This window comes from Chamaea fasciata, unplaced genomic scaffold (assembly GCF_029207755.1).
Source record: "Chamaea fasciata isolate MVZ Bird 193981 ecotype frontalis unplaced genomic scaffold, bChaFas1.0.hap1 SCAF_26, whole genome shotgun sequence".
NCBI lineage: Eukaryota > Metazoa > Chordata > Aves > Passeriformes > Sylviidae > Chamaea > Chamaea fasciata.
The window spans coordinates 1,089,176-1,109,345 of record NW_027094111.1 but is presented as its reverse complement, the minus strand read 5'-3'; the positions used below and the strand labels follow the sequence as shown (position 1 = coordinate 1,109,345).

Below are 20,170 nucleotides of genomic sequence, written 5' to 3'. Positions count from 1 at the left end.
CCCCGGGTCCTGTTCCTGTCCCCGGGCTCTGCTCCTGTCCCCGGGTCCTGTTCCTGTCCCCGGGTCCTGCTCCTGTCCCCGGGTCCTGTTCCTGTCCCCGGGTTCTGCTCCTGTCCCCGGGTCCTGCTCCTGTCCCCGGGTCCTGTTCCTGTCCCCGGGTTCTGCTCCTGTCCCCGGGTTCTGTTCCTGCTCTCATCTGGCCAGAGGGGCTCTGCTGCTGCTGCTGCTCCATCCCTTGGAGATGTGAGGAGGGGGCTGATGGTGACTGCAGGAACTCCCTCCCCTCTGATGCCCAGATTTCCTCCCCCTGCTGCAAAGCCAATGCTCAATTCTGCATTTCTCCCCTCTTTCAGAGCAAACAGGGGTTTTGGGGGGATGCTCCCAGGGTGAGGCGTGTTGGGGACACCCGAGTTTGGTGGCTCCTGTGACAGCCGGGCTCAGCCCCGGCACAGCCCTGGTTGTGCCCCAGCTCCCCCTCCCCATCCCCACAACCCCGGAGCCCCGGGGGCAGCGTTTCACCCCGAGCTGCCGAGAAGAGCGAGATGAGAGCAGCGCCCGAGGTCATCGCTGGAAAGCGGCGCAGCCGGGGCAGGTTTGTGTCTCTGGGCTCTGGGCGCCCCGAGGGGCCGGGGGAGGGACAGCCCGAGCCCCAGCCGAGCCCCGAGATGCTCTTTGGGCTTTTCCACCCCCGACAGTGCCTGTGGAGGCGGCCCAGGTTCCCTTTGCTGAGCTGGGCAGGGACGGCGCTTTCTCTGCTCCCTTCGGCGAGGTCCCGGCTGGCCCCAGTGAGGAACAAATCCATCCCTGGTGGGAGGGGAGGGTGGGGAACATCCTTTCCTCCCCCGGGAGCCTCAATCCCCGCGGAGATGAGTAATCCCCTCCCTCCCTCGGCAGCTGTCCGGGTCCCTGCGGGCTGGGAAAGGGACTCTCTGCACGCTGGTGGCCCTGCAGCCGAGGGGACCAGCAAAGCCACCGCGGTGACACGATCCCTGCCCCGGCCCTGCATCCCTGCCAGCTCATCCACGCTCCCCTGGGAGGTCTGGAGCTCCTGCTCCTCCTGGGAGGCTCTTGGGAGCTCCAGGACACGTCTGTCCCTCAGCAATGTCCTGGCTGACACACGTCCAGTGTTCCTGTCCCTGTGCTCCAGCCAGGCCGGGGCTGATATCTGCGATTAAAGGGGTAAAAAGGGCCGGATCCAGGCTCTCCATCCCGCTGTGGATGTGCCCTTCCCGCCCAGCCCAGGCCCTGCGTTCCTCACCAGCCACTTTCTGGGCACCTCCAGCACTTTCCTGTGGTGGCAGCTGGCACACAGGGGCTGGAATTTCCTCCTCCTGCTTGGGCCAGGCCTCAGAAGGCCTGGCTGACATTTTTAATTTGTTATTTTATTTAATTATTATTACTTTATTTGCATTTATTTGGCTTTCCAGCCAAGCTGTGGCCAGCGGGGCCGCTGGCATTTGTAGAATTGAACTGGACTTGCTGTGCTCGGGTTTTCCTCAATGAACCTCGGCCAGTCCAGACCTCCCTGAGCCTCACCCGGGGCTGTGCTTCCTCTCACAAAAAATTATCATTATTACCCTGGTTTTTGTTCCGAAAACCCGGAATAAAAATCCCTGTGCAGCTGTGAAGCCTCTCAGTGTTCCTGCAGCTGATGGCAGCCAGGGACCATCCCGTGGGTGTGGAAACCCTCTTGTCCCCAGGTTTTCTCCAGCCAGGGACCATCCCGTGGGTATGGAAACCCTCTTGTCCCCAGGTTTTCCCCAGCCAGGGACCATCCCACGGGTATAGAAACCCTCTTGTCCCCAGGTTTTCTCCAGCCAGGGACCATCCCGTGGGTATGGAAACCCTCTTGTCCCCAGGTTTTCTCCAGCCAGGGACCATCCCGTGGGCATGGAAACCCTCTTGTCCCCAGGTTTTCCCCAGCCAGGGACCATCCCGTGGGTATGGAAACCCTCTCGTCCCCAGGTTTTCCCCAGCCAGGGACCATCCCGTGGGTGTGGAAACCCTCTTGTCCCCAGGTTTTCCCCAGCCAGGGACTATCCCGTGGGTGTGGAAACCCTCTTGTCCTCAGGTTTTCCCCAGCACAGGCACTGGGAAGCTGGGTTGGAGCCTGGCTTCCAGCCTTTTCCTTCAGCCCCAAATCCTGGTTTTCTCTGAGCCCATCCTGAGCATCTCCCTGTGCTGCTGAGGCAGGGATTTATTCCCTCTCTCAGAGTGTTGGTCCCTTCCTGAGCAGCCCTGAGCCCTTCCTGACTCGGCGTGGGAGGGGGATGAAGTTGGGGAGCGAAGAGTTAAATCTGCTCCCTCCACCTGTATATTTTCCCAAGGCTCCCGATAGCCATCGGGAATGCAGGAAACGCTGCTCTGGAGGGCTCTGAATTCGCCAAAGCCGTGCCACGACTCAAACGTGTAAAGCAAAGTTTATTTGCAAACTTACAGCAGGCTGAAGCATCTCCTGGGAAGGGCTGAGTTCTTTAAACCTAGCCCAGGTTTTTTATTTTTTTCCCAATTTCTGCCTTTTAAAGTGACCGGGCCGGGGAAGAGGGAGAGGATTCATGCAGAGGGGCTTGGCTTTAATCTAATAAGGTTTTTTTTTCCCCACCCTCTGTAGGGAAATGCTGGAGCTCTTCAAGGCACAGATGAACCCCGGGCTGGGTTACAGAGGGGCCTTTGATTGGGATAATTTCAGCTTGTTTGGAGCCTTGGGAGGGACCTGGGGGGGCTCAGCCACGGCCCAGCTGTGGCTGCCCAGCTCCAGAGGGGCTCAGCAGCTCCAGATCTGTGGGATGCTGGTTTGGGATGCTCTGATGGGATGTTCTCATGGGATGCTGCATTGGGATGCGATTTTGGGATGCTGTGCTGGTCCATGGCCACACAAGCACCACGAGGTCCTCGGCCATTAACCCAGCCCTGCTCCACGTGGTAATTAACAATTAACAAAGATCCTCAAACCCATGGAGGCTCCGTGGGGGTGTTTATAACCTCTCTACTCCAGTGGCAGCCGCCGTGCTGGGGGAGCACGTTAAAACTTCTTAATTAGATATTGAAAAAATTACTGACGTTTGTGTTTCTTGGGGGAGCTGGGTGCTGGCTTGGGCTCCTTGCTGGGGGGCTCTGGGCATTCCCAGCTCGGAACCAGCCCAGTCTGCTGCTGCTGGGGAGTGAGAGGGGAGCGTGTCCCGTCCTTATCCCGCCCTGGAGAGGCGGCAGCTCCTCCTGCCTACGTGAGCTCTGGCACACTCCCGCTCTGCTCAGCTCCCGGAGCCCTGGGGCAGCTCCAGGCTCCCTGGGGATGGGAGCAGGGATGGGCAGAGCCCTCAGCCCCCGCCCTGGCAGCCCAGGAGCTCGGCAGGGGACAGGGAGAAGCCGTGACCCCGCGTTGTTCCCACCTTGGACAGGCTCATCCCTGCCCGGGGAAGTGCAGCCCCATGGCCAGGCTGCCATGGAACTGCATCCCATGGAATCACATCCCATGGAATCACATCTCATGGAGCATCCTAACCTCTCCAGATTGCTCCTGCTTGAACCCAACACCCACAGGGACCCCAACTCGGGGAACAGCTCCAGACCCAGCTCCAAGCCCAGCTCCAGACCCAGCTCCAAGCCCAGCTCCAGACCCAGCTCCAGACCCAGCTCCAAGCCCAGCTCCAGACCCAGCTCCAAGCCCAGCTCCAAGCCCAGCTCCAGACCCAACTCCAAGCCCAGCTCCAGACCCAGCTCCAAGCCGTGCTCCAAGCCCAGCTCCAGACCCAGCTCCAAGCCCAGCTCCAGACCCAGCTCCAAGCCGTGCTCCAAGCCCATCTCCAAAGCCTCTTCCCAAGGCGCTGGGTCAGCAGGGCAGGGCTGGACGCAGTTCTTGGCACTCCGTGCTCATCTCCCTCGGGTTCATCCAAATCCCTCTAATCCCCCTGGGATGAACCGGGACAAAGCCAGGCTGGGAGCGCCGCAGGTGCTCCCCGGGCTCGGGGTGGCCCCGGCGGTGGCAGCGGGCCACCCCAGCCTGGGTGGGCCTCGGTGGGGCGGTGATTAATGAGCGGTAATTGAGCCGAGGCCGAGCTGCCGCCCGGGGAGGGGCAGGGACAGCCATGGGGCGAGCGCGGCGTGTCTGGGTGCCAGGGGCACGGCCCGGCCGGCCCGACCGGTCCGACCCGCCAGCCACGGTGCCCGACTTCGGCACCTTCTCCTCCTCCTCCTCCTCCTCCCCCGCCGCCTGCCCAGAGCCCCGCCGAGGTGCAGCAAAGGGCTTTGGTTTGGGGGCTCCTGCAGGAAAAGGCGCAAAGCCGCCCCAAAACGCCGGCTGGGCTGGGGTCTGTGTGAGGAGGGGAGCGCCGGCTCCTGGAGAGGTCCGGGGGGTGACACCGGCTGGGGACTGGGACACCGAAAAAAGCTGGAATAAAGCGCTGTGCAGAGCCCTGGGGACGGCCTGGGGACATTTTTTGGGGTGGGGATGAGCCCTGGCTCCGGAGGGGACACGTGGCTGTCCCAGTTGGGCATTTTGAGCACCCTGGGGCTCCCCAGGCATCGCCGGCACCGGGTGAGGTTGGGGGCGATGGGAAGGGAAACCTCAGCTCTGTCCAGCCCTTTAAACCTCAGCCTCAAAAATGCCAAGGCCGGGAACCCACTTTACACTCACTAAAAAAAATAAATGGAATTAAATCACATTAAAAGGCCGATCTCCTATAAAAGGGGATTTAGAAAAGCCAGCAGCTGGCGCACCCAGGAGCAGGGACGGAACACGGCAATAAAATCATCTCTTTAGGCAGTCTCCACAAAACTGGAGATGATTTAGAAATGCCTCTCAGCTTCCCCCAGAAAGGGCTCAGAGAGGTACGTGGGTGCCCGCATGTGCTGAGTGACCCCGCTTCCTCTCCATAGGAAAAAAAAAAATAATAATAATTAAAATCCCTCTTGGAAAAAAAAAAAAATTCCTGCAGCGTTTTCCACCGGTTTCTTTTCCCCCCGCGTGGATTATCTCCTCTGGTTCCAAAGCCACAAGAAAATATCATCACATTTTTAAAGCGAAACCTCAGGGTAAATAAAGGAAAGGGTTTGGATCTGCACCCAGCCCTCGCCACTTCTATCGGGGAGGAAAACGCCGGCGCAGTTCCCCGCCGATACAAGATAGAAAGGTGGGGAACATTTTTTAAATGTTCTGAAAACATTCCATCATCTATAGGAATCAAAGCCCCATTGAAAGCTACAGAACCCCTCACATTCGAGGGTTTTAATGAAAACCAAATTTTTTATTTATTTTTTTTTTCTTTCAGGCCCCGTGTTTTTCTTTGCGAGGATTTCCAGGGGAATACAACTGGAGCGGGGGGGGAACTTGGCTGGAGTTTCTCCTGCCCCAACAGGGGCTTTCACTGTGGGGCTTTTAAAAACTGGTTTAAAGATAATACGGCCTCGTATTTTTGGACTTGTCAAAGCGCTCCGGATCAGCGCTGGGTTATTTTTCCACTGGAAAATAAATGACGGAGCAGGGGCAGGAGGGGAGTTGGGGGTCTTGGGCGCCTGCCATGAGAGGAGGGCTCCCGAGGTCGGGCTGCCAGGCTGTGGGCAGGAAAGCAAAGACCAAATTCTGGGCTTAATCCTTCATGGTGTGGAGCTGGGCAAAGCCCCAGCCTTCCGTGCCAGGGAAAAACATCCCCGGAGCTGCGAACTGCCCGGCCCCGGGGGCGGAAACCTCTGCCCACCCTCCTGGGAAAGCAGCAGGGGTTGAGTCCCCGTGAAAATACAGAAACCCCAGTGGCCTCTGGGTCAGCTGTAAAGGCTCCTGGTGACAAACGCCTCTTTGCTTTGGGTTTGTTTTTCCCGTTGCTTTTAGTCTCTCTTCCATGTGGAAGTGTCGCCACGAGGATAAGGATGAGGAGGTGAGGATGAGGATGAGAAGGTGAGGATGAGGAGATGAAGATGAGGAGATGAGGGGCTGGCAGAGCTCTCCACCAGCCCCATCCCACAGCAAGGACTTCCCTCTGGTTTTTCCCTCAGCCACCAGTGCCCCAAATCCTCCCTGGAGCATCTCCATGCCCGGAGGGGCTCGGGTGGAGTTCTCTGTTGGACCACACAGGTCCAAGGCAGCACAAGCGAGGGGTGCAGGGAGCCCCAAAAACTCCCAGGGACAGCTTGGGGACCCCCAGGATTCGCAGGAACATTTAACCCCCCATTAGAACAATCCATTCTTTCACTCCGGCTGAAACACCCAACTTTGCTTTCCAGCTCATTTCATTTATGACTGAGAAACGAAATTACTGTATCGATTTCATGGCAGACAGCAAAATAATCCCGGGTGTTCCCGGGGCCGTCATAAACCCACCGGCTCCAAAGACAAACAGTAAAACCTGCCAAGAGGGGGGACTGGGCTACAGCCACCCCGGAGACACACCGGGAACTGCACCGGGACCTCTGGACCCACCCTCGGCAGCCAAACCCAGCTCTGCTGCGGTTATTTCCCTGCCCAATTTAAAACCCTCCCTGTGGACATTTGCAGGGACCCGGGGGCTTTGCAAATCGCTCGGGTGGAAAGGAAATCCTGCGCCTGGCAGCGCTGGTGTGAAATATCCCTCCCTGGAGCGCCGCCAGAGCCCGGCCCGGGCTGGGGAAGGGGCTCCCGGCATCTCCACAGGGGGATCACCGAGGGATGGAGACCCCGAGCTGCTCCTTGGCCGCCCACCCCACCGGCATCGTGGGGATTGGGTGCTCACAGGGCCGGGATTTGGGTGCTCACCGGGCCGGGATTTGGGTGTTCACAGGGCCAGGATTTGGGTGCTCACCGGGCCGGGATTTGGGTGTTCACAGGGCTGAGAATTTGGGTGCTCACACAGCCTGAGTTTGGGTGCTCACAAGGCCAGAACTTGGGTGCTCATAGAGCCAGGATTTGGTTGACCATAGGGCTGGGATTTGGGTGCTCACAGGGCTGGGATTTGGGTGCTCATAGAGCCAGGATTTGGTTGACCACAGGGCTGGGATTTGGGTGCTCACAGGGCCGGGATTTGGGTGCTCACACAGCCTGAATTTGGGACACCCAGCCCCAGAATGTGCCCGGGGTTTCCTTTCTCTCCTGCTCTGCTGCCCGCCGTTGCTTTGGGCAGGAGCTCGGGGCAGCACCTGGTGCCCCCGGCGCTCTCCCGCTGTCCCGCTGCCATCCCGGCGATCCTTTGGTCGCCCAGCCAAGACGACACCCGTGCCTTTTCCAGCCCCGTCGGGCTCCAGGCACACGGCTCTGCCTGCAAGGAGCCCGGGGAACATCACCAACAACCCCAGCAGCCGTGCGAGCGCCCTGCCTGACCCCGGGGGGCTGCACCAGCCAAGGGGGAACGCTCCCCACCCGCTCCCCGGGCGGATCCCTCCCCGCATCCCGGGGGGAGCCGCCGGCCGGGGGTGCCCGGGTGGGGCCGGCGGGAGGTGCAGGGAGCTGTGGGTGCTGCGGGTGCCTCCGGGAGGGCTCCGGGAGCCACTGGGACCTGCCCCGTCACGCGTGAGCCCGGCCCACGCAGCAGGTGCCCGGCCCGGGGCGCTCACCTGGGGGATGCTCCGGGACGGCCCCGCGCACCCGACACACGGGACGCGGCCCCGGCTCCCCTGCGCGCCCCTCCTGCGCTAATTAGAGCCCGCTATCGGCGCATCTAACGCCATCCCCGGGTTAATGAGGCCTCGCTCTCCAGCGTGCCCTGCCCCGGCGCTTTGAAGTGGAGCTGAGCTCAGGGCCTGGTGTCTGACAGCGGCGGGATCCCGGCTCTGCGTCGCTTTAACAGCGTTTTTAGCTTCTGTGGGCTAAGCCAAGAATAAAGACTCACATGAGCCTATTTTAATTTGAACTCTTCTGATCTCCCGGCCCGGCCCAGCCTCTGCACAAGAAAACACCTTGCCTGCATCCCAAGCTGCTGCTGGCAGGAATGAACAGTTCCACGGGGGCCTTGCTTTGCATGGACTGAATAAAAATAAAACGTGCGATTAAATCACAGCACAGCACACGAGGTGCTTGCTGAGGCTTTCAAGATGTGGTTTTTGGGGCTGCCAGCACCGGGATGCAGGTTCAGGTGCCATCAGGAGGTGACACGGCCCTGCTTGGTGGCGTCTCTGATGTGGTTCGGGGCTGGAAGGTGGTGTCAGGACAGGCTGAAGCTGGGGGGAGAAAGAGCTCCCTGAAAAAGGAAACATCCTGAACAAAACAGCTCCCATGACCTGGGAAAAATGTTTCCGTTGGGTTGGTTTTGTGTTGCAGCAAACTGGAGGAATACTGAGTGATCAGGGATGAGGGATTGGGGGTTTTTTTGGGGGGTTTTATACTTCGGGCACTGGACCAGCCCTCCACCCCCAGCTCCTCTCCCTGCTCTCAGCCAGCTCTGAAGGAGCAGCCAGCTGGGGATCCCAGCTGCAGGTCCTGCCCTGGCCATGGATTTGCCCTCCATGGATCCTGGGAGAGCAGCTTTTCCAAGCAGTGGGAATGTCACCAGTCACCTCCCAGGGCTGGGACGGGGACAGAGCCCGGCCAGCCCAGGCCGAGGGGGGCAGCCAGTTTTGAAGAGAGGCAAAAAGTCTCATTTTTGTGCCAGTCTGGAAATTAAATGGAGGGGGAAGAAAACCTCCCCCCAACCTCTCCTCTATATAAAACCCGTGGATATAAATGTATATAAATATATCTCTCCCCCAAGGCGCGAGGTCCCGCTGAGTAAGTGGATGTGAATGACGTGTAACCCAACACTTGCCCAGACACCCTAATGAATTTTCCATGTTTTCCATCATTTAGCTTCTAAATAGGCAGCATTCACAAAAACACCCACCCCAGCCCCACAGAGCCCCCATCCTTCCCAGCAGGAAGGCCCTGCAGGAGGATTAACCCCCCGTGGGTGCCCACGGAGACGATGCCAGAGTGGGAACTCCAGCTGGGTGCCCACAGGGCTGATTTTTTGCAGGTTCAGGGGGGGTCCCTGGGGGTGCTGGATGGGTGCTCTGCACCTCTCAGGGCCATCTGGTTCCGTTTCAGAGGAACAGGATTTCATTCCTGTTTCAGAGGAACAGAATTGGGCCTTAATGATGCTGATTGCTCGTTTGGGCACGGTTCATTAAGGGCTTGATGTGGGCAAGGCAAGAGCCAGGATCCTTCCCCTATATCCTGTGTAGTCTCAGATTTTGTGCAAGTCAAAAGATTATTTACCAAGGCAGTCTGGACACAACAGAGTCATTAAAACAGAGGCTGGGCTTTAGAGTTTGGGCTGGAATGAGAATAAAACAAGCTTTTTGCTGAGACTTTTGTTAGCTCTGATCTCAAAGGAAATAGTCTTCATTTTTCCTAGGAGATTTTTTAGTCCAAACTCCACGCAATTTAATATCTGAATGCTCAAAAAAGAGCTTTCCAAGCTCCAGCTAAATTTTTTTTTTTACCCTTTCAGTTTTCTGTTGCAAAAGAAAACCCAAACATTCCTGCCCCACGCTGGGGCTTCCGACCCTGTTTGACAGCTTTCCCCTGGGCCAGAGGGAGCCCTCGGGTATTTGGGAGCCTTTGGGAGAGGCTGATGCACCCCACAACGCCACACAGCTGTTCTGGGGTCCATTTAAATTCATTAAACTGGGACAAAACCTGTGGTGGAAGCACGATGCAGCAGCTGTGCAGGGTAGGTGGCCCAGGTAAAAAAAAAACACCCCAATATAAAAACACCAGCCTTATAAAAATATCACCCGTAGAACAACACAAATAATACCAATGCCCATTTTAAAATAATGCCCGGATAAAAATCACACCACTCCGGCCCTCAGGTGCTGGGCACGTTGAACACCAGCAGCTCTCCGGGCCTCCCATCAGGATTTGAGGGGCTGTTGCCCCCCTGGCACTGGTTTGGTCCCACACATCCTCATCGCCTCCACAGGCACCTGCAGCAACCCCACGTGGATTTCATGGACCATCCAGTGCATGTCAGTGCAGTCAGACCCTTTTTATTTGTCCTCATTTTTCCCCCCTTTCCTTCCCCTTCCCTCTTCCCGCTGCAGTTCTGACCGAGGCTGCGAGAAAAGCCCGGATCCTTTTGGAGCAGAGAGTTCCTGTAAATAACAGCTACACCTCGGGGTGTTTCCTCTCCCAGTAGCTGGGGAGAAAAGGCAGCTAAGCCTTGGGTTTTCCTTGGAACATATTCCTGCTGGCCGGGGCTGTGGAGCCGGGTACGAGCATTTATTGTGGTTTGGGCTTTTCCTCATTTTTTTTCTTTTCTTTTTTTATTTTTTTCCCCCCCTCTCTTTCCACGCAAAGGTCTCTGTGGGCTCCGCTCAGGGAGATGCTGCAGAGGGGAGGCAGAGCTTTGGGAATGGCCCCGGCACTCCTGCCCCGGGCTCACGAATAATTCTGGCGCTGAATTCCCCGATTCCCCGGGAGCCCCGGCCCACAGCACCTTGGCATCGGATCCCGCTGTGGGCTGGGATGTTTTTATTTTTGCCTTTCAGCTGTCATTGGGGCTGGGTGCTCAGGGCCCGGGAGTTTGGGTCCTGCAGGGTTTGTGCGGAGCTTTTGAGGCTCGGGACAGCGCTGCCAGGACGAGGGCAGGGAGGGGATGCTGGGCTGGGATGCTGCCCCTGCGGAGTGCTCCAGACCCCTCTGGAGAGGTTGAGATGGATTTTCAAGGAGCTCAGGTCCTCCCACCCCATCCCATCCCATCCCATCCCATCCCATCCCATCCCATCCCATCCCATCCCATCCCATCTCATCCCACTCCACCCCATCCCATCCATCCCATCTGACCCCATCTCATCCCATCCCATCCCATCCCATCCCATCCCATCCCATCCCATCACATCCCACCCCATCCCATCCCACCCCATCCCATCCATCCCATCCCATCCCATCCCATCCCATCCCATCCCATCCCATCCCATCCCATCCCATCCCATCCCATCCCATCCCATCCCATCCCATCCCATCTCATCCCATCCCATCCCATCCCATCCCATCCCATCCCATCCCATCCCATCCCATCCCACCCCATCCCATCCCACCCCATCCCATCCCATCCCATCCCATCCCATCCCACCCCATCCCATCCCACCCCATCCCATCCCATCCCATCCCATCCCATCCCATCCATCCCATCCCATCCCATCCCATCCCATCCCACCCCATCCCATCCCACCCCATCCCATCCCATCCCATCCCACCCCACCCCATCCCATCCCGGCCTGCCCTCCCCTGGACACCCTTGTGGTGCCCAAACTGGCCGAGAGCAGCTCCCAACCACCGGCTCTGAGCCGAAAATCCGAGCCTGGAGAACGAGCAGCGTGAGGACGCCCCGCGCCCCGGGAACCCGGCGAGAAGTGACAGGCGGGAGGCAGCGGGGCCATCGTAACCATTAGTTTATTGTTCCCCACGGCACTGACAGGATTACACGGCGGCCCGAGGCCACGGCCACGGCCAGCGGAGCAGAAATGACCCCATACCAGAAAAGCAGAGCTGTCCCCCGAGCCGCGGCTCTGTCCCCACGCCAGCCCCGCGCAGCCCGGCTGTTCCCGGGGAAGGCAGAGCCGGGAGGCTCCTCCAGGAGCAGACCCTCCTCTTCCTCTCCCCCTCCCCACCCCTCTCCCCTCCCCAGTGACAAGTGCTACAGGTTAAAACTTGGGCTACATATTAAATATAGGGCATTACCTTCAAGTAGGGCTGGGCTATTACACAAATAACCACATTTTTTGGTATCACTAGCATTTTTTTTTTTTTAATGTCCGCCATAAGACGCCATTAAAAAAACCCCAAGAACTTTAGCCTTCTTTATCTACAAAGATCTCTGATCTCATCTCCTTAGTCTGCTGTTATTTTACCCTGCACATACAAGTCTTAGAAGCATTATTAAGAATCGTATCCTTCAACGCATTTAAGAATTATATTATTATAACAAATAAGACCAAAAATTAGATTTTATAGTTAAATATTCTGTGAGCCAGACAAAGGGGCTTTACTGTACAAGCGATTGTGCATTCTTTTTTTTTTTTTTTAAAAAAAAGCAAATTATAGTGCAAAGCAAAAAACATTGGCCTGTCTCGTGACCATTTGCATACAACAGAGGTGCATCTATTTACACCTTCACATGACAATATGTCATAAAAACAACACCGTTGCCGTTCTTTTCATTATTTTCTCTTTTAAAACTCACTACAAACAGTCTTAAATTAACCTACAGCTACGAATGCCTTGTTTCCTTTGTGCTTTCAACCAGTGGGACGGGATGACAAACGCAAAAAGGCATCAAAACACACAGGCTGCCCTGTCCAGCTCCAGAGGCGGCGAGCGCCGGCGCTAAGGCAAGTGGAGGTTGCAGTTTTGCTGGGGTAAGGCTTTTTTAAAAAAAGAAAAAAAATATTATTATCGTTATTATCATTATTATTATTGAAAAGAGTTGTTCTTCGTTGCTTGTGGAAGTCTGAGTGGTCATGGCAGCTCTCCAGGGCAGCAGGGCTGTGCTGCTCCAGCCTTGCCGTGGTAGTGCAATTCCAGCGCTCTGAGCCGGGGGTGACCGGCTGCCAGCTGGGACCTGGGGACAGGTGACAAGGCTGGCACCGTGTGGCTGAGGCACAGGGGCCAGGAGGGCGGCTCTGGGCGTTCGGTTTCCTCGTGTTCATGGGAGAAATGGAAAAAGAAAGGCGTGGTTGTGGTGGCACCGTGCGTGGCTCTGCAGGGCAGTGGGTGCTGCACTTACGGATCCCCAGGACTGTGTCTGTGCCCTCCCAGCCCTGCCAGCACCAGGAATCCTAAATCCAGCCCCGGTTCCCAGCAGAGAGCACAGCTGGCCTGCAGGAGGTGACAAACCCTGTGTTGTGCATCAGAGCCAAGCCCCTGAGCTGGCCTTGGAGGAGCCCACAGCCCCCACCATGGCCCTGTTTGGTTGCGATCTCTTTGGTGTCAGCTGCCAGGGTGGCTGGTGCTTGGCACACCTGGTTCCTGCAAATGCCACCTGATGCCACCGCCACCGGTGGCACCCTGAGTGCCCCCTCTTGAGCTTATTCCCCTACGGCGAGACCCCCGTGCTCGGGGTCACCTGGGGGAAGGACGGGAGGGTGAGGGGATGGAAAAGGCTGCACAGCATCAATTCACAACATTCCCACCACCAGTAGAAACTGCTCCTTTCTCCAGACCTCAGAGCTTCCAGGATGAGCTGACAAATGTGACTGAAAATAAGAAATGAATCCTCTCTGGGTGAGAACGTGGGAAAGGACCAGAACAGAATAATGACGCTTTGCCACCAGCTGTGAGTGTTTCCACTCAGAGGGGACGGAAGGAACACCTGGAGAACCGTGGCAAGGCCAAGTCCTGAGCCCCTTGGAAGTGCATCTCAAATGTCTCAGACTGTCCTGAACGCTGCCTTCACTTCAGCCACCACCACTGAGGTTTGCTAAGGGGAGCAAAGAGCTGAATGGTGAGGTCAGGACAAGAGAGCAAACAAACAAAACAAAACATCTCCATAAAAAGTACATCTCGTGTGTAAACATGGAGGGGAGAGGTCAGCCAGGCCCGGGGTCAGCCACGTTACTGATTGACAAAACGACGACAATGACACCAAAATGAACAATACAACTTCTGTCGTCAACAAAATAATAAAATTAATCACATCACAGCTCTTGTTCACGTGGCTGACTGAGCCCCAGTGCCCCTGGCTGTGCTGCCAACCCCATTGCTCTTTGGTGCTCAGGGACCCTTCACCAGCAGGGAGGGGAGGACAGGAGACAATGTTTTTTCTTTTTTTTCTTTTTTTCTCCTTTTTTTTTTTTAAGTTCAGTCCTCCTGCACTGGCAGAGAGATGGCTCGGATGAATCCCTGGTGTTTTCTCTTCTCTGAACCGTTCTGCAGAGGAAGGGTGAGATTCTCCTCACTTCTGAATGCTTTGTGTGGGGAAGAGGTGCGAGTGAGATGAACGAGAAGTGTCCTGCTAGTCCCAGACATCTGATTCCACCCGTCCTTGGGGTTTCTTTTTCCCTATGTACAATCCACATACCTAAAACACACGGAAGGAACCACATCAAGCGACACCCTCAAGCCTCGTGGGTGTTCACCTTGAAATGTAACGAAGGTCTTGGGTCCATCTTCGCTTGATGTTCGCATGCAGAGGTTCCTTTGCTTTGGGTTTGGAAGACTTTGGTTTACCTTTTCCCTTGGCATCGCTTTGGTCGCTCCCAAAAGGAGCCACGGCGCGGCTGACGAAGCTGAAGACAGCCGAGCTGCTCCTCAGTAGGGTCTCCAGACGGACTCATCCATCCTGCCCGTGGTGCTCATGGCGGTGGGGGAATTGCTGTGGCTGCCGTCCGCGTCCACGCCGTCGCTCTGAGCGCCCAGGCTGGCGTTCATCAGGTTGTTCCCCGCCGAGGCGCTGGTGCAGGACGACAGCATGCGGGTGGGCGAGCGCTCGCCTCCCGCCACCATGGAGAACTGGTAGGAGCCCGAGGACGTCCCGTAGTACAAGTGGTAGGGGGATGGGTTGGCCTGGAAGGGCCCGCTCTGGTTCTGCGTGGAGCTGGGGTACGGCGGCGGCAGGTAGGTGTGGTGGAAGCGGGTGGTGGCGGGCATGCTGGTCATGCTGATGCCCCCGATGCCCGTGGCCGAGGGGCTGGCCGTGTAGGGGAAGGCGGCCGACATGGCGCCGGGGTAATGCATCCGCGGGTCGGAGAAACGCGTCTCCGTCAGCGCCGGCAGCGTCGGGAAGGAGCGCTCGAACTGCCGCGGGTCCGAGAAGGGGCTCAGCTCCGACGTGCCTGCAGGGGTGCAGGAGGACACGGGGTGGTTAGAGCGTTCCCAGGGAGCGTTCCCCTTGGGTCCGCCAGGGAAAAGAGCTTATTTTTAAATAAAACCCCGAAACCCGTTTGTTTAAGTTGCTCCCATTTCCTGTCCTGAAATTTGTTGTTTCCTATCCAAGAAGGGACACTAAGCTAAGCTGACTTCTCTTAGGGGTCTATTCATCTCGGGGCAGATTAAAGCAGCACGCCCCATAAACACAGAAAAAAAGATGTTTAGCCATGACATCAGCTGTGTAGTAAATAAATGGAGGCAGGCCCCAGACGGCCGGGCCCTGGGATCATCCATCCCTGCTGTATACACACACACACACACACGGAGACAGGCAGGAAAAGCTGGAGCCCAGACCAGCCTGCTAAGCCTTCTTGTGGGTGGCCTGTTCGTGCTGATACCATCAGGGGATGGAGCTGATAAACACACAGCTGAAAACTCCCAAGCCAGGAGCCACAATATCCCTCTGCTTGAGTTCTCTGTGTATTTTTCTCCTTCCAAGAGGATAAAGAGAGTGAGAAATTCAGGCTCTCTGCTGGGGGAAGGGAGGCTCGGGCCAGCGTGGTGGGGGTGTTCCCCAGCTCCATTGGATAATGGAGCCCCCCACGCCTTTTCCTGGAGGGGCTAAACCCAAAGGGGGTCGCAGCCAGATTGGAACTGGAAATGGACCTTGGGTTTGGATCCTGTCCTCTCGCAGGAAGCCCAGGTTAGAGGTGGGAATCCGCAGCAGAAGCTCCTTTGAGGAGCTGGAGGCTTTCCTGCGGCTCTCTCAGCTGTCCCAAGGCTGAGACAGAGCCCAGGAACCTCTGGCCTTGGTGCATCAAGGCAGAGAAAAATGAGGTTTGCTCTCCAAGGAGAGAAGTGAAACCTCTGCCCTTCAGACCTCCTCTGTTTTCCTCTCGTTAAAAGCAGGGCCTTTCTCCTTTGCTAGTGGGATGCCATCCAGCCTCAAAAGTGACTATTTTTGGTCACATCAGCTGGATTTTGTACCCCTCAGAGCAAGAGAACGTGAGGTGAGCATGCTAAACACGCCTGCTGGTTTTGGAGATGCATATACATACAAACACACATCCAGAGGATTGTGTGGCTGCTCTGCACGCACAGGGACGTGTGTTTTAGATCTATTTATTACAATGAGGCATTTTTAACTTCTCAGGGCTGGCGTTCAAGGCCCCGAAGCATTACCCCAGGAGAAAACACTTGATTCAATCCCTTCCAGCTACCTGGCGACACGGGCACGCTCTGGAGGAGCAGGTATGGAGGGGATTTGATGTTGAACCTCCCTCCTGATCCCAGGTGAGTCCTTCAGCCGTGGCAGGAGAAGGGGAGGATCCCCCCGCCCTCCCTCCCCTGCGGCCCTTTTGCGGGCGCCCGGCAGCGCCTGCCTTCCCACGCAGGCTCCACGGAGGGGAAAGGCGGGGGAGCACCTGGTTTGTGAGCGTGGCTGTGGCTTTGGGGCGAGATAAGAGAGGAGCAGCTCAAAGGCGTCCCGAACCACAGCGCTCTGCACACACCCGGCGCTGCAAAAGCGCCCGTCAGGCCGCAGGGCCGGCCCTGCTCCGTGCTGGGCTGGCTGGAAAAAGCACGGCGAGGGGGAAAAAGAGCTCCCGACCTGATTTCACAGCCCAGCAGGGCGCTGGGACCCATCCCAAAGCCGTGCTGCGGCCACAGCCGCTGCCAGGCACTGCGAGCGGAGGTTTGGAGAGCAGCTCTGCATGGAGCAGCCTGCCAGCATGCACCACGGCTTGAGACAGGAGCATGGGGCAGAAATCCTGCCTGCACCTGGGCTGGAAAGAAAACGTGCTGTCTTCTGAAGGCCTCCCCTTCAAGGGAGAAAATGCAGCCCCCAAATCCCCCTCAGCCCCCGAAACAGCCAGGCTGCTGCTCGCTGCCTTCCCAGGTGACGATCTCCAGCGCTCAGACCACGCTCCTTCATTACTTTGCACAGCTCCATAAATAATATTCCATAAAATGCAAATAGAAATCAAACCTGAGCGCTCAGGGCACATTTCCCTTTTCCTCTGCAACGCACTCAAAGAGGGTTTTTTTTAAGAGGCTACATTTTATTGGCCTGAACTCGCACCATTTGGCAGCGGGTCCCTGCTACTAATTTAGACAGGAGCATGGTAAGAGTGTTAATTACAGGCTCTGTGTGTGCGTGTGACGGGCAAGGCACAGCCAGGCGGTGGGGCCTGGACACTCTGAGCTCCGCCAGGCTCTGAACCCCTGCCCAGAGCACTCTGCAGCGCTGGGACCCGCGATTTTGGATCCTTCAAAAATCGGATTTCTCAGCGCGAACCCCTCAAAGGCAATCCGCACCCGGCAGAGCCATGAGGCGTCCGAGGGACCGCGACCAGCTCGCTTTCACCCCCCCGCCGGCCTAGGGCTCTAAGCCTGGCACAGAATAAAGCTCCAGCTTTCCCTGGCCAGTCTGAGGCTACAAATAAAGCCCCAAATCATTTTAAAAACAAAATTCGGGAGGCCCCGGCCCGAGCAAGGCCCGGCTGAGGCGGCGGAGCGCCGGCCGCCAGCAGGGGGCGCCCGCGGGGGCGGGAGGAGGCGGGAAAGAGGCGGGAGGAGGCGGGAAAGAGGCGGGAAAGAGGCGGGAAAGAGGCGGGAAAGAGGCGGGAGGAGGCGGGAAAGAGGCGGGAGGAGGCGGGAAAGAGGCGGGAGGAGGCGCCGCCAGAGGGGGCCGGGGCCTCGGGGCCGCCGCCTCAGGGCCGCCCCTGTGCCCCGTCCCTCGCCCTGGGGCCGCCCCTGTGCCCTCTGTCCTTCACCCCAGGGCCGCCCCTGTCCCCTGTCCCTCGCCCCGGGGTCGCCCCTGTGCCCTGTCCCTCGCCTCAGGGCTGCCCCTCTGTCCTGTGTCCTTCGCCTCAGGTCAGCTCCTCTGTCCCGTGTCCTGCGCCTCCAGGCTGCCCCTCCATCCCGTCTCCTTCACTTCATAACTGTCCCTCCAGTTCAGCACCCTCACCTCAGCACGCCCTCCATCCTGGCTCCATCACCTCAGGGTTTTCCCTCCATCCCATCTCCATCACCTCAGGGTTCCCCCTCCATCCTGGCTCCATCACCTCAGGGTTTTCCCTCCATCCCATCTCCATCACCTCAGGGTTTCCCCTCCATCCCGGCTCCATCACCTCAGGGTTTTCCCTCCATCCCATCTCCATCACCTCAGGGTTTCCCCTCCATCCCGGCTCCATCACCTCAGGGTTTTCCCTCCATCCCATCTCCATCACCTCAGGGTTTCCCCTCCATCCCATCTCCATCACCTCAGGGTTTCCCCTCCATCTCGGTCCCCGCATTAGGGCAGCCTCTCCATCCCGTCTCCTTCACTTCAGGGCTGCTCCTCCATCCTGGCTGCCTCAGATGGAGCCACACAGCCCCAGCCCCTGCCCTGAATCCGAGAAAATCTCCACTGAAACAGCCCCAGTGAGATCCAAACAAAACATGGCCATTAGTGCCCTCCATAACCACCTAACTGAGCAGCAAGGACCCTCTGTCACAGCCAGGATCAAACAGCAACCTGGAGCAAGCAGCTGCTGAGCAAGGCCGGGGAACAAGGAGCGGTTCTCTTTGGAATCACGGCTGAAAATGGGCTTTAAAAACCCCCAACTTTCTGTTGAAAATGGGCTCTAAAACCCCTTTCCCCGGCACATCTCACACACATCTGCTCCGTAGTGCTGCCTCCGAGGATTTACTACGGTTTTCCCTCGCTTACTCGCCGTCCAGCCCCCATTTGCTTTTTTGGACCCTGGCAATCCGAGCTTGAGTACTTCAGTTGTCCAGTTGCCAATCAAAATATTTGAAGGAAATGTTTATTTTCTTCTCGAAATCACACCAGCTGCTGCACTAACTGAATAAGCCCATTTAGCTGTAAGAATTTAACCATTGTAAGAGTGAATTGAGTCCCCCAACTACTCCAAAATCTGACCCAATCTATCAGCGGAAATGTCAATGTTTTGGATGGGAGTTTGGGGAAGTGTGGAATGTGTATTAAATAAAAGCCATGTAAAGGTCAAAGCCCTGATTAGTAATGCCACTGTCTCCTCCTTAGGGCTGAGCTGCCCCGGGGATCTCGGAGGCCGGGACACACCCCATGATTTAATTGTGCAGCTGCAATTTGCACCTTTTGAGGACCCCCAAGTCCCCCCCGCACGTGGGCCCGGATAGAAACACGCTTTGAAAGCTGCTCAGCCCCTTTCCAGATAAAACAACAGCGCTGCAGTGACACAGCAGCTCTCTCTCCACCTCGGAGACAATACAGGTCCTTCCTGGGGTGGGTGACCAGGAGATAAGTGCAAAGAGATGCCCCTGATGGCAGCCAAACCTCGGCTGGGTCACAGCGGCAAGGGCTGGCCAGGAGGTGGGAAGGGCCGGTTCGTGAGGCTGCCAACCACAGAGGTTTCTCTGGGTGTGTTCAGCCGCCTCCCTTCAGACCACGATGGGTTTGGGAGCTGCCTTGGATGGGGTGGAACTGGTCCCTGCACCCTGGCGGGGTCAGGGCTGGTGGATCTGCTCTGAGGTCCCTGCAAGCCGTCAAGGAGGTGAGGCAATGGACCCTGCAGATGGTTTTAGGGATTGATGTGCATCCATCCCAGAGGAGCAGCGGGTGCTGCCACTACCTCCTAACCCAGGAGCACATCTGTCCTGCCTGGAGGGAAGAAAGAGCAGCAAAAGCCACGTCAGGACCTCTTCAGTGCTGCAATGGTTCCCAGAAAACCAGCTCACCCCAGGAACATGGCAGAGCACAGCACCGGGGCCTGATGTACAGCAGGACCATCATTATCAGATCGTCTGGGGCCAGGCAGCGACGTGTGGAACCTGAGCAGCTCCTCAGCACCCCAGACACCACCTGGTCCCCACCTTAGAGACGTGGGGAGCACGCGGTGGCTGATGAACCCAGTCAGCAATAAACCTGAGCTGGTGTGGATGTTACACAACAAATACTCACAGTGTGTGAGACACACAGAGAACAAAGGGAATTTAAAGGGAACTCGATAGCGTGGCACTCTCCAAGTGTATAGAATGTAAAATATCTTCAGGCCGGCCATAGATCACCGTTCTAATTCTACGCATATGTGTGCCTTGCAAAATTGTCGTGAAAAATCTACCCCGGGGGGAAAAGTCCTTCTTTCCTGCCTTACTCCACAGTGATTGACGACAATGTAAACACTAATGATACTTTATGCTTCTGTATATAACACACTGGCGTGTGTGTGACCAGTGGGGACAGACATTCCCGCTCTGGATATACCTTTGGCTGGTTTTTTTTCTCTGCTCCTTTCTGTCACGCTTGGACCTCCAAGCCATCTTTGAGCATTTTTCGGATCTTTGTCCCTCTCCACTTCCGTCCCCTGATCACAATAACTCCACGTGGGAGCACGGAGAGGCAGGTGGCCAAGGGAAGGAGAGAATCTCCATGGGAAG

At 57.1% G+C, this 20,170-nt stretch overlaps 1 protein-coding gene across 1 annotated transcript in view; it reads right to left on the bottom strand.

Moving 5' to 3' along the window:
- Positions 1–11,323: 11,323 nt before the first annotated feature.
- The window catches only part of RUNX3 (RUNX family transcription factor 3), a 36,966-nt gene continuing 28,119 nt past the window's right edge, over positions 11,324–20,170 (bottom strand). The window contains exon 5 of the mRNA XM_066204305.1: positions 11,324–14,715. Within this exon, the coding sequence (XP_066060402.1) occupies positions 14,192–14,715 (524 nt within the window). The 3' untranslated portion in view covers positions 11,324–14,191. The remainder of the gene's footprint in view (positions 14,716–20,170) is intronic.